The sequence below is a fragment of the Arachis stenosperma genome, chromosome 4 (genome assembly GCF_014773155.1).
Source record: "Arachis stenosperma cultivar V10309 chromosome 4, arast.V10309.gnm1.PFL2, whole genome shotgun sequence".
Taxonomy (NCBI): Eukaryota; Viridiplantae; Streptophyta; class Magnoliopsida; order Fabales; family Fabaceae; genus Arachis; species Arachis stenosperma.
Window position 1 is genome coordinate 130,392,167 of NC_080380.1, and position 14,045 is coordinate 130,406,211.

A 14,045-nucleotide genomic window follows, 5' to 3' on the forward strand; every position below is an offset into this window, starting at 1 on the left:
CCTAATTCAAATCAATTTCATTCGATTTACTACATGTTTCACTAAATCAAATTCACTCAATTCGATTTATATAGAAATGTGATTTGGGACTTTGACGTTACATTTTTTGATTTGGAACATTCAGGACATATTGAAATCCATTGGGTTTAATAAAATTATTTTTCCTTAAAAATAAATTAAACTACATATATATTTATACACAAATATATTAATGACTGATTTTGGTATACAAATAATATTTTTATAAAATAAAATAACAAATCTACTACCACCTTAGCAAAAAATTGACATTTAGTAATTAGTTTCATAAGGGTGGCATTTTGATAATAAATTTTAGAAAATATGACATATTAATAAAAAAACTTATAATATTTTAAATATATTTCAATTATATTCTTGAGAATCTACACCGTTAATAGAGATACTCATGTGATAATTGTATGAAATATATTGTTGACATGTGACGATTATAAATTTTTTTTATATAATTTACAAGTAAGAATATATAATACTTAATTATTTGTTATAATCTCATTATTATTAGTTAATTATTAAAGGTATTAATAAGGACATTTTTAATATGTCGATCAAATTAAAATCGAATAAAAGAGTTCTTAAACAGTTAAACCCAAGATAGAATTAAAAATCTTCTTTGACATAAACTTACTATGTTGACGGTTGAGAGAGAGAAAGAAAACAATCAAAATGAAAAAATTACGGCACTATAGTGAAAATTGGATCCTTAGTTCGACAGGGATGGCAAATCGAATCGAATTCGTCGGGTTAGCCTACTAAAACTGCCAAAAGGCGAATTGGAGTGAGATTTTAAACTCGCAAAACCTACTTCACCGAAATCGTAGGGTTTGACAAGGTGGGACAGACTGATCCCAGTCATTTTTTAAGGACTCTTCTGTAAAAATTCGATTTTTGGTAAACAAGTTTTTCTGATTATTTGAAAATTTATTTCGCAAAATCCTGAACCACGGCCCAATAAAAAATAGTGAGGCTAGCCGAATGGTAAAAAAAAAAGAAAAAAAGAAAAATTAAATAGAAAAAGACCATTAATAAGGTCAATATTGACTTTATGAAGGTAGTTAATATTGTTATCAAACCCAGCTCGACCTGATCGGTTCGATCGAAAATCCGGTTATCCGGTCACCTGGCCCGGCCGAACCACTCATTGAACCGACTATGCAGCAGACCTGGTGAGACCCGGTTCGACCCGACAAATTTTCATTAAACCCAGTGACTCGGCTGGTTAATTTAACCCGATTCAGGTTGTGTTTATTTATTTATTTAATATTTGACACCCCAACCCCACCCCAACATCAAATGTCCTGATCTGATCCCCTGCCCTTAAGCCTCAACATCTCTTTCCTAAGGTATTTTTCTCGCTACTCTCTCCCTCAAGCTCTCTCACCTCTTTTACGCCACTCTCGTATCCGGTGTGTCACTTCTCTCTCGGTCTGGCACTCACTGTTTTGGAATCAGGCTCGTCGCGCTCTATGTCCTCAGCGTTACAAGCTCAGACACTGCCTTCCTGGCCTCGCTTCGCAGGTGGTAGAACCAAACGGAACCATACGAAATTCAGTCGCACGCCTTCTCCTACGCTCGTCGTCGCTGAAAGTAGAGGCAGTAGGTCCGGTGGGTTGGTCTTGTTTGTCTTCTTGCTTGGAGCCTCGCCGTTAACTTCCTTAGCGCAACTTGATTTGGTGAGTTCTATCAAATTTCTCATTTTTTTCTGTTTTGATTTTATTGCTATAATTCATCACTGCAATTTGATTTTATGTGTTGCTACAATTTGTTCCTGATTATTACTGAACGTTGAATTTGCTCTCTTGCTGAAATAATCACTTAACTTCAATTTATTCATTGCTGAATGAATTTGTTTTTGATTGAACGTTGAATTTGTTGCTATAATAATTACTCACTTGAATTTGTTTGTTACTAAAAATCATGACTGAGTTAAAGTTGTTATTGATTATAATCACGATTAAAGCTACTGTTGTCTTGGTGAAATAATCACTTGGCTAATAAATTAAGTATGGATGAGAACCTTACTACTGGAGTTAGAAGAATGCTTGCAAGCACTTAATTAAGTGACTAATATTAATTAATTGATGTTAAAACAAAAGGTAATATTGTTAATGTGAATTTGATTTGTTTATGGTAGCTATATTGAGGAATGAAGTAGGATGGTTTGATAAGTAGGAACACAACTCATGCCTGATGGTAGCAAGGCCTGCAACAGATGTAGCTGATTCAAGTCTGCCATTACTAAAAGGGTTTCAGTCATTTTACAGAACATTATTTTGTTGCTATAAATCATCTTTTTAGTTAAAATTTCTGTTGCCATAAATCATCATTGAGCTTTAATTTACTTATTGTGTTATTTTTTTTCTCATTAAAGTGGTTATTGAAATTACTTAGTTTTTTTATAGATACAAAACGATGTTATTTTAGTAATTTGATGAACGAAAAATGTCTTAGGAACTAGTATGAGTTTTGGAGTGCAAGTTCAAAAATAAAATTGGATGACTATTAATTTCAATAACTACTTTAAAGTTCGAGTGGAACTTCACGGACTAATTTAAATTTGATTTAATAGATTTTTTATATGTATTTCGTCGGATACGTTAAGTTTTTCCATTAAGTTTTTCCATTGAAAATCACCTAATGTCGTTAATGGACAAGTATTAATTTGTTTAATTTTAATATTTTGAAAGACTAATCTAATTAAAGTTTAGAAAGATTAATATGTACATAAAGAATATGAATTTTGGAGATAGTGTTGTAAATGCTGCGAATGCGACCCAAACTATTTCTACTCTATTTATTGCTATTTATTTTGTTGTAAAATAAATAACTAAGGAAGATATAATAATATAAAATAATGAAATAATTAGATAGCTTTAATAATAAAATTCACAATGATTGCTATCTCAATATAATAAGGATGATTAATATATTTATTAATATATAGGTCGTTGTAGTATATGAAGAGAAAAGATAAAGAAAACCTTTGTACATAGAGAAAGAGAAAATATTTTGTATTTATATTGTGTATATTTCCTTGTCTGAGATCGTGCTTTTATAGGTATACATAGGTTTGCTTTTCAAACCGCATTTATTTTGCTTCATCCTAAGGACTTGTTCCTTTCAACATAGAAAATAGGTTGCTCATAAATGGATGACATACGGAAAATTACCGATTAAGAATTTAATTCAGAAATCACCATTGCAAGTACAGTTCTTAATCAATGAAAATTCTGCGTATCATTTAAAAGAGTTGTCACAAAATTTAGAAATAAAATATTGGGAGTATGAATTCCAGGTCGTCTCCCAACAGTTGACAAAAGAGTGCTATTTTATTAATCAGAGGTTTTCCAAAAATTTTTAAGTTTGAGAAACAGAAAAATAAATAATAGTAAATTTAAGCAATGGAAATTTACGAGAGAATTTATATAATTCAAATAAAGGCCTTGCCGGGAGAGGATTAATTGGAATTTCTATCCTTGTTGAATTTTTTTCAAGTGTAATAATAAAATGTTGTTGTTCTACTTGGTCATTCCTTACTTAATAAGGGAAAGTCAAGTAACTAACTAACCAACTCTATCACTCGAGTCCTAATCCTTTCCTAAGAAAGGATTAGAGTCAGAGATTAGAGAGTCAGCCAATAATTTTCAGTTAAGATTAACACTTGAGTATTCCAACTCAAGGTTCTCCTCTTAATCAACTCCCAATCAAGTCAGGAAACTACTCCATTAACATGAATATAAACTTCACAGAATTAAAAAGGGAATAAAAGGAAGACATGATAAACAACAATTGAAAATTAATTAAAAGTAAAAATAGTTCTTTGCATTAATAAATTCCAAAATCATAAACATACTTATCCAAGCAGGGTAAATGGGCAATAAAAGAGTAAAGGAATAAGAAAGCAAACTAGAACAATAGCAACTTCAACGGAGGTAATGACTCTTCTCAATATCCAAAGCAAAAGCAATAAACTCCAAAGCTACGAATGTGAAGAAAACTTAGAGAAAGTAGTAGAATTCTCTCTAAGATTCCCAAAACTAAAACTAAAACTATGCGTAATGAGAATGTGTCTTGAGTATCTACTATCCCCTGGCTCTAGTCTGTGTTTCTGGGCCAAAAACTGGGTCAAAACTTAGCCCAAAATCGCCCCCAGCGTTTTCTATAGGTCGCGCATGTCACGCGTACGCGTCGCTGGCCATCTTCGCTTGTCACGCGTACGCGTGAGGTACGCGCACGCATCGCTGTGCAAACTCGCTTTTTGCGCGCACGCATCTTTTCTCGCTGGTCAGCTCCTTAGTTTCTTGTGTTCCTTCCATTTTTGCAAGCTTCCTCTCCACCCTCTAAGCCATTCCTGCCCTATAAACCCTGAAAACACTTAACGCACAGATCACGGCATCGAATGATATAAAGAGGAATTAAAAATATACAATTTAGATGTCTAGGAAGCCAGTTTTCAACCATAGAGTGAAATTGGGAAGGAAGTGTAAAATCATGCAAATCATATGAATAAGTGAGTAAAGAGTTGATAAAAACCACTCAACTTAGCACAAGATAAACCATAAAATAGTGGTTTATCAAACTCCCCACACTTAATCATTAGCATTTCCTCATGCTAAGCCCAAGGAGACAAAAAGAATGAATAGGAGAAACTAAGACTCATGCAATGCAATGCAATGCAACCTATGTATATGAATGCAACTATATGTTAAGACGTTTCTATCTACTTGCTCAAAAGTAAACAAGTTCTCCAAGACAAACATAAATCAAATTCCACTAATTCAAATCATACAATAGGAAGCAATTAAACTTGTAAGAAGATAGCTCATGAAAGAAGGGAACATAGAATCAAGCATTGAACCCTCACTGGTAGTGTATATGCATTCTAGTATCTCAAGTATCTAGGGTTGATCACTCTACTCTTCTCTAGTCATACTTTCTAAAACTTTATTCTTCATCTAACTAATCAACAAATATTTAATGTACCAATACAAATATCATGAGGTCTTTTCAAGGTTGTAATGGGGCTAAGGTAAGGGTGAGGATATATGTATGGCCAAGTGAGCTATAAATTGAATCTTTGAGTAACCTAAGCTATCACCTAACATACACACACTCTATGAAATTCCAAAATCATGCCTAGCTACCCGAAATTCCCACTTTTGCATTAAGTACTCATGCATCAATTTTTCTTTAATTTCATCACATATGCATTGATCTTTCTTTAAACTTGACATTGGGGTAATTTTGTCCCCCTATTCATTTATTTACTTAATTATTTGAATATTTTTGGTTTTTCTCTTTTCTTTATTTTTGAAAGCAAATATAACATATCAATGCACATGGGAATTAGCGTTTTCTGGTCTTACATGAGTAGGCACCTGAATTCCTAATATTTTGTCAATGACACACTGTACACTTTCATCAACCCAAGTTCCCACAATTTCCCACACTTAATTGACACACAATCTCTATCTTAAGCTAACCAAAGATTCAATTGGGGTAATTAATTATTTTTCTTCTTAAGGCTAGTGATGTGGTAAAAAATAGAACAAATGGGGATTAATATGCTAAAGGTTGCTAACAAAGGTAATTGAAAGGGTAGGATCTTTGGGATAAGTGAGCTAATAATAAATGATGACCTCAATCATACATATGCATGAATACATTAAACAATGGACATATAGAATAGAACAAACCATAGATTGCAATCATAGAGGAGAGAAAATACACAAGAATAAAAACAATGGTTAAATAATGTAACCATACAACTAGGCTCAAAATCTCACTAGGTTGTGTGTTCTAGCTCTAACCATGTTCCAAATTACAATCTTCAGACAAGTTTAACATAGAATTTTAATTTGAATTAGTGAAATTTTCAAAAATTGGGTCTTGAAAAGAAACTTATTATTTTTCAACCAAGTGGACATGCATGTAAACACTTATTACTATGCAAACTATCCTAATCTAACAAAAGAAAAAATAACCTATTGGTGTTAAGAAAAAGCAATTACCTCCGAAAGTAAAGTACTGACCGACCTCCCCACACTTAAAGCTTGGCACCGGCCTCGGTGCCATCAGTCAAGAACAAAGGGGGCTAGTAATAGCATCTCCACAGTCCAGAGTGTCTGGTTCCTCTTCAGGTGGGTGGTTGCCAACAATCAGCTCCTTGAGGTATGTAAATCGGCGATTGTTACGGCGCTTCAGTCGCTTTGTCTGCCGGTCTAGCCGGTCCAACCTCTGAAGTATCTAAAGGAGTAACTGATTTGTTGGAGGTGCTTGTGATGTGGAAGGAGAAGGAGTATCTCCGGCCGGGTCTATAGTCCGGCTGATAGTGGCTGCTGGGGGTCTGATGTACTTTCCGCTGGGGACATATTGATAATCCCACGAAATCATGGTGTTGGTGTTCCTAGCTCTGTAGGAGACTCTGGCTGTCGAGACTAGATCTGAAACCAAGGCGGGAAAGGGAAGGTTTCCCGTAATCTGTACGTGGCCCATGGCTTGCCGAAGGTGTCTCAGTAAGTTGAGAGGCTGGTCTGTAAGGATACACCAGATGAGAACAGCCATGTTTGCAGTGAAAGAGGACTCGTAAGTGCTCAGAAAGACGTAGTGAGACATAATCTGTGCCCACAGCCGAGCCTCCAAGGTAAGTGTTGAAGCCAATATGCCCTTAGGCCGGGATCGATGGTAACCATGGATCCATCTACTATCAGGTTGTGCTATAACTCTGAGGACGTTGTCCCAGTCAAATTGGTATGTCTGGCGCTTGAGAGAGGCTTCCTGGTATGCGTCCAATCCTTCTGAAGCTGGGGGGAGATATAAAGCTCGCTGAATGGCCCCTTCAGTTATAGGGACTTGCTTCTGACGGACATAGACAGACTGCAGGGTTGGCATGTGAAAAATTAGAGTAGAATTCAACTACCCATGAGAGGTTAACCTACCGTGGCTGCCTCCGTAGGAATCCCTATTGTCTGCGCTCAATGTGGGGCTTTACAAGATCAACAATGTGGGTAGGAAGAATGAGTAGGTGCTCATTGTTGTAATTTCGCTTAGCCAGGATGGAGAACATCTGCTCACAGTAGCGGTTAATGAACTGCGCAGTGTCCCTTGTTGGAAAGGCTTTCTCGATTTCATCGACCTTGATGATCCTTTTGACCCGCTTTGTTAATGGCTTGACTGATGTTGAGGATGCTTCCACAGCTGGTGCTCTTTTTGTTCCACTCCTCACTGGTGGCTTGTTAGATGCTTTCTCTTTACCTTTCCTGGTGGCCATCCTGAAAAGAGAGAAAAGAAAGGGACATGAAATCAAGTAGCTAGAACTGGGAGGAGGAAGATACAAGTGATAATCAAAGGGTTAGAGCAAGAAGGAAGAAGGTACAAGTGATAATCAATGCCAAGGTAAAGAAGAATATCGTAAACACATGGTCGCGATTCCATGTAATTAGGACATCAATGGAAATATAGCATGATAAATTAAGACAATTAGATGCAAGATGTTTATTAGCATGCCGGCAAAGGCATGAGTAGCATAGCACAAGCACTAATAGCTTAATTTGATTATCAAATGTAACAAACTAACAAGCACGTTTGTATTGACAACTAAATTTAATCAATAAAATATTGCAGGGGTTTTGTGAAAAACAATCAGTAGAGTAGAAGAATAGAATAAAGAAGAATGCACAATGCCATACGGGCTTTTTCACAAACACCTGGTATGCATGTAAAATATGTTAGGGAAAGTATGAAATCAAAACATGCATGCAACCTAAAAATTAATATTAATTGTCAAATCATTCCCTAATATATCCACAAGCAAATATAGAACAAAACAATCACCCATGTAAAAAGCTAACACCAATTAAAAGAATATAAAAAATAGATAAATAATATGAAGAAAAGAAAGAAGAAAGGAAAAGGTAAGTAAATGCAATAATTAAATAAAGGAGGAAATAGTAAAGGAGAGAAAGAAAAGAAACCTGATGAGAAGGATGAAAAGAGGAGGAAGGAAGAAGTAGAAAATAAGAGTGAGAAGAGGGAAGGAAGAAGAAAGAAGAAAGAAGAAAGAAGAAGAAAGAAAATTAGGATTGGGGGGGCGGGAACGGAAACGCGTAAGGCACGCATACGCGTGGGGCGCGATTTTCATAAGGACGCGTAAGCATCTGGCACGCGTATGCATGCACTTGGTTTGTGCAAATCACACGAAGGCATCAACGCGTACGCACAACTCTCTGTTCGCTCTGGGCATGGGGCAAAATCCTCATATGACGCGTGTGCGTCATGCACGCGCACGCGTGGATGGCCATAAGGGGAAAGGACGCGCACGTGTCAAGGACGCGTATGCGTGACCAAGTTTGTTCCTTTATCACAATTCTAGCCCCGAGCCATCACAACTTTATGCTCAAATACTCATTTATGCCGATTTCATCATCCACGCGTGCGCGTGCTGGACGCGTACGCGTGGAGTGCCAAAATGTCAAATGACGCGCACACGTCATGGACGCGTACGCGTGAACATGTTTGTGCACAATGCACACTTCTTGCGCCACTCCCGCGCAACTCTCGATTCAAACTTCATTTTCCACGAACACACATACGACGCGTACGCGTCGTGGACGCTCGCGTGTTGGGTGGTGCTTTTTTTTTTTTTGCAAAATGTAGTATGCAGCTAATTATGCAGAAATTATGAATTAAAAACAAAATAAAATAAGGTGAAGAATAAAAATGAAAGATCATACCATGGTGGGTTGTCTCCTACCTAGCACTTTTCTTTAACGTCCTTAAGTTGGATGGTCCACTAGCTCAGTCTTCTGCTGTTGGTGGATCCTCCAAGAGGAAGATCTCCAGCTCCTTATTTTTCTTCATCTTCTCACCTTGATATAGCTTTAAGCGATGTCCATTGACCTTGATGAATTTGGAGCTTGAAGGATGACTCAGGTGAAAGACTCCGTATGGCTCTGCCTTCTCTACTCTGTAGGGACCTTCCCACCTGGATCTCAACTTGCCTGGCATGAGCTTCAGTCTGGAGTTATAAAGGAGGACTAACTCCCCTGGCTTGAACTCTCTCCTTTTAATGTGCTTGTCATGCACAGCCTTCATCTTTTCTTTGTATAGCCTGGAGTTATCATATGCTACTAGGCGAAGGCTCTCTAATTCTTGCAGTTGCATCTTCCTTTCGACTCCGGCCTTCTCAAATCCCATGTTGATTTCTCTTACTGCCCAGAAAGCCTTGTGCTCTACATCCACTGGGAGGTGACAAGCTTTTCCATAGACCAGGAGAAATAGACTAATCCCGATTGGTGTCTTGTACCGATATGTCCAAAGCGCATCTTGTAGACTGGTGCTCCAGTCCTTCCTATGAGGCTTGACTATCTTCTCCAAGATATGCTTTATCTCTCTGTTAGACACCTCTGCTTGTCCATTAGTCTGCGGGTGGTAGGCAGTTACTACCTTGTGAATAACGCCATGCCTCTTCAGTAGAGCGGTCAATCTCCTGTTACAAAAATGGGTGCCTTGATCACTCACGATTGCTCGTGGGGATTCAAAGTGACCGATAATATGATTTCTAACAAAAGAGACAATAGTGTTAGCATCATCAGTACGGGTAGGAATTGCTTCCACCCATTTAGAAACATAATCTACAACTAACAATATATATAAGAAACTATTAGAGTTTAGAAACGGACCCATGAAGTCAATGCCCGAAACATCAAAAATCTGACAGAACAACATAATTTGTTGGGGCATTTCATCCCTCTTAGATATATTACTGGTGCATGAAATTGTGATCACACTTTTCACAGCTCCGCTGATGAGCGGATAATTTATACGCTTTTTGGCATTATTTTTAGATAGTTTTTAGTAGGATCTAGCTACTTTTAGGGATGTTTTCATTAGTTTTTATGCTAAATTCACATTTCTGGACTTTACTATAAGTTTGTGTGTTTTTCTGTGATTTTAGGTAATTTCTGGCTGAAATTGAGGGACCTGAGCAAAACTCTGATAAAAGGTTGACAAAGGACTGCTGATGCTGTTGGAATCTGACCTCCCTGCACTTGAAATAGATTTTCTAGAGCTACAAAAATCCAAATGGCATGCTCTTAATGGTGTTGGAAAGTATACATCCAGAGCATTCCAGCAATATATAATAGTTTATACTTTATTCGTGATTAGATGACGTAAACTGGCGCTCAACGCCAGTTTCATGCTGTATTCTGGAGTCAAACGCCAGAAACACATCACGAACCAGAGTTGAACGCCAGAAACACGTTACAACTTGGCGTTCAACTCCAAGATAAGCCTCAGCTCGTGTAAAGATCAAGCTCAGCCCAAGCACACACCAAGTGGGCCCCAGAAGTGGATTTCTGCATCAATTACTTACTTCTGTAAACCCTAGTAGCTAGTTTAGTATAAATAGAACATTTTATTATTGTATTTAGTGTCTTTTGACCACGTTACATCTTTGGTCTCAGTTTTATTTTATTATTCACCTTAGGAGACTATTGATCACGTTTTGGAGGGCTGGCCATTCGGCCATGCCTGAACCTTCATCACTTATGTATTTTCAATGGTGGAGTTTCTACACACCATAGATTAAGGGTGTGGAGCTCTACTGTACCTCAAGTTTCAATGCAATTACTACTATTTTCTATTCAATTCCGCTTGTTCTTATTCTAAGATATTTGTTGCACTTCAACATGATGAATATGATGATCCATGACACTCATCATCATTCTCACCTATGAACGCGTGACTGACAACCACTTCCGTTCTACCTTAGACCGGGCGCATATCTCTTGGATTCCTTAATCAGAATCTTCGTGGTATAAGCTAGAATTGATGGCGGCATTCATGGGAATCCGGAAAGTCTAACCTTGGCTGTGGTATTCTGAGTAGGATTCCGGGATTGAATGACTATGACGAGCTTCAAACTCGCGATTGCTGGGCGTGATGACAAACGCAAAAGAATCAAGGGATTCTATTCCAACATGATCGAGAACCGACAGATGATTAGCCGTGCTGTGACAGAGCATTTGGACCATTTTCACTGAGAGGATGGGATGTAGCCATTGACAACGGTGATGCCCTACATACAACTTGCCATAGAAAGGAGTAAGAAGGATTGGATGAAAGCAGTAGGAAAGCAGAGATTCAGAAGGAATACAGCACCTCCATGCACTTATCTAAAATTCCCACCATTGAATTACATGAGTAACTCTATCTTTATTTTCTGTTTATTATTTATTATTATTCGAAAACCCAATAATCAATTATTATCCGCCTGACTGGGATTTACAAGGTGACCATAGCTTGCTTCATACCAACAATCTCTGTGGGATCGACCCTTACTCACGTAAGGTTTATTACTTGGACGACCCAGTACACTTGCTGGTTAGTTGTGCGGAGTTATGACAAAGTGTGATTTATGTTTGAGAGCACCAAGTCCTTGGAGCCATTGTTGATGATCACAATTTCGTCTACCAAGTTTTTGGCGCCGTTGCCGGGGATTGTTCGAGTATGGACAACTGACGGTTCATCTTGTTGCTCAGATTAGGTAATTTTCTTTTTATTTTTCTTTTCAAAAAGTTTTCAAAAATGTTTTTCAAAATTTTTTCTTTGTTTTCGAAAAATTATTCAAAATTTTTAAGAATGAATTCTAGTGTTTCATAAAGTATGTTGAAGCTTGGCTGGTTGTAAAGCAATGTCTAACTTAATTGGATTGAGGCTTCAAAACCATCAGCATAGAGGCAAGTTCATTGGAATATCAGTTGTTACATGCCTGATTTATATCTTCTAAAGCTGGCTGGCTATTAAGCCATGCCCAACCCTTGGATTGGAGCTTTAGGCTAATATTGAAAGATTCCTGGAATTCTTATTAAAAATTTTGGATTTCTTATTTTCTTTTTTTCTATATGTTTTTCAAAAAAAAAATCATAAAATCATAAAAACCAAAAATATTATGTGTTTCTTGTTTGAGTCTTGAGTCAATTTATAAGTTTGGTGTCTTGCATGTTTTCTTTGCATCAAAAATTTTTCAAAAATATGTTCTTGATGTTCATCATGATCTTCAAAGTGTTCTTGATGTTCATCTTGACATTCATAGTGTTCTTGCATGCATAATGTGTTTTGATTCATAACTTTCATGCTGTGAGTCATTTTTTATGTTTTTCTCACTCATCATTAAAAATTCAAAAATAAAAAATATCTTTTCCTTTTTTCTCTCAAAATTTCGAAAATTTGGGTTGACTTAGTAAAAAATTTTTAAAATTAGTTATTTCTTGTAAGTCAAGTCAAATTTTCAAATTTTAAAAATCTTATCTTTTCAAAACTTTTTCAAAAATTAAATCTTTTTCATTTTTCTTATTAATTTTCGAAAACTCTTTAAAATATCTTTTCAAAAATCTTTTTCTTAATTTTATCTTTATGTTCGAAAATTATGCTAACAATTAATATGATTGATTCAAAAGTTTGAAGTTTGTTACTTTCTTGTTAAGAAAGGTTCAATCTTTAAATTCTAGAATCTTATCTTTTAGTTAGTAATTAATTTTAATTTTAAAAAATTAAATCTTTTCCAACCATATCTTTTTAATCATATCTTTTTATCATATCTTTTTCAAAATTTTATCTTTTTCAAAAATTTGATTTTAAAATATCTTTTCTAACTTCTTATCTTCTTATCTTTTCAAATTTGATTTTCAAATCTTTTTCAACTAACTATTTGACTTTTTGTTTGTTTTTTATCTTTTTCAAAACCACCTAACTACTTTTCTCTCTCTAATTTTCGAAAATATCTCCCTCTTTTTCAAAAATTCTTTTTTAATTAATTAATTATTTTAAATTTTAATTTTAATTTTATTTCTTATCTTTATTTTCGAAAATCATTTAACTCCTTTTCAGAATTTAATTTCGAAAATTTCTCCCTCTCTCATCTTATTCTATTTATTCATTCATTTACTAACACTTCTCTTCATCTCAAATCACTGCCCCTATCCTTACCCTTGTGTTTGGATTCTCCTTTCTTTATTCCTTTCTTCTTCTACTAACAATAAGGAACCTCTTTACTGTGACATAAAGGATTCTTTTTCTTTTTCTATTCTCTTCTCTTTCATATGAGCAGGAACAAGGAAAAAGGTATTCTTGTTGAAGCTGATCCAGAACCTGAAAGGACTTTGAAGAGAAAACTAAGAGAAGCTAAATTACAACAATCCAGAGACAACCTTGCTGAAATTTTCGAACAAGAGAAGGAGATGGCAGTCGAACCCAACAACAATAATGCAAGAAGGATGCTTGGTGATTATACTACACCTACTTCCAAGTTTGATGGAAGAAGCATCTCAATTCCTGCCATTGGAGCAAATAATTTTGAGCTAAAACCTCAATTAGTTGCTCTAATGCAACAGAACTGCAAGTTTCATGGACTTCTATCAGAAGATCCTTACCAGTTCTTAACTGAGTTCTTGCAGATCTGTGAGACTGTTAAGACTAATGGAGTAGATCCTGAAGTCTACAGGCTCATACTTTTCCCTTTTGCTGTAAGAGACAGAGCTAGAACATGGTTGGACTCTCAACCTAAAGATAGCCTGGACTCCTGGGATAAGCTGGTCACGGCCTTCTTGGCTAAGTTCTTTCCTCCTCAAAAGCTGAGCAAGCTTAGAGTGGATGTTCAGACCTTCAAACAAAAAGATAGTGAATCCCTCTATGAAGCTTGGGAAAGATACAAACAGATGACCAAAAGATGTCCTTCTAACATGTTTTCAGAATGGACCATGATAGATATATTCTATTATGGTCTATCTGAGTTCTCTAAGATGTCATTGGACCATTCTGCAGGTGGATCCATTCACCTAAAGAAAACGCCTGTAGATGCTCAAGAACTTATTGACATGGTTGCAAATAACCAGTTCATGTACACTTCTGAGAGGAATTCCGTGAATAATGGGACGCCTCAAAGGAAGGAAGTTCTTGAAATTGATGCTCTGAATGCCATATTGGCTCAGAACAAAATGTTGACT

General features: G+C 36.2%; 1 protein-coding gene across 1 annotated transcript; it reads right to left on the reverse strand.

Annotated features, from left to right (window-relative positions):
• Positions 1–8,835: 8,835 nt before the first annotated feature.
• LOC130975522 (uncharacterized) lies at positions 8,836–9,780 on the reverse strand. Its single transcript, XM_057900308.1, has 2 exons — positions 9,683–9,780; positions 8,836–9,526 (listed from the first exon to the last, which is right to left on the reverse strand). The coding sequence occupies exons 1-2, from the start codon at positions 9,778–9,780 to the stop codon at positions 8,836–8,838; spliced, it is 789 nt and encodes a 262-aa protein (XP_057756291.1).
• Between the last annotated feature and the right edge of the window lie 4,265 nt (positions 9,781–14,045).

Coding starts and splice junctions, on each gene's coding strand:
- LOC130975522 (XM_057900308.1), bottom strand. CDS start 9,780: ATGCCCCAACAAATTATGTTGTTCTGTCAGATTTTTGATGTTTCGGGC. Junction 9,527..9,682: donor AATAGTTTCTTATATATATT/GTTAGTTGTAGA, acceptor TTTTTGTAACAG/GAGATTGACCGCTCTACTGA.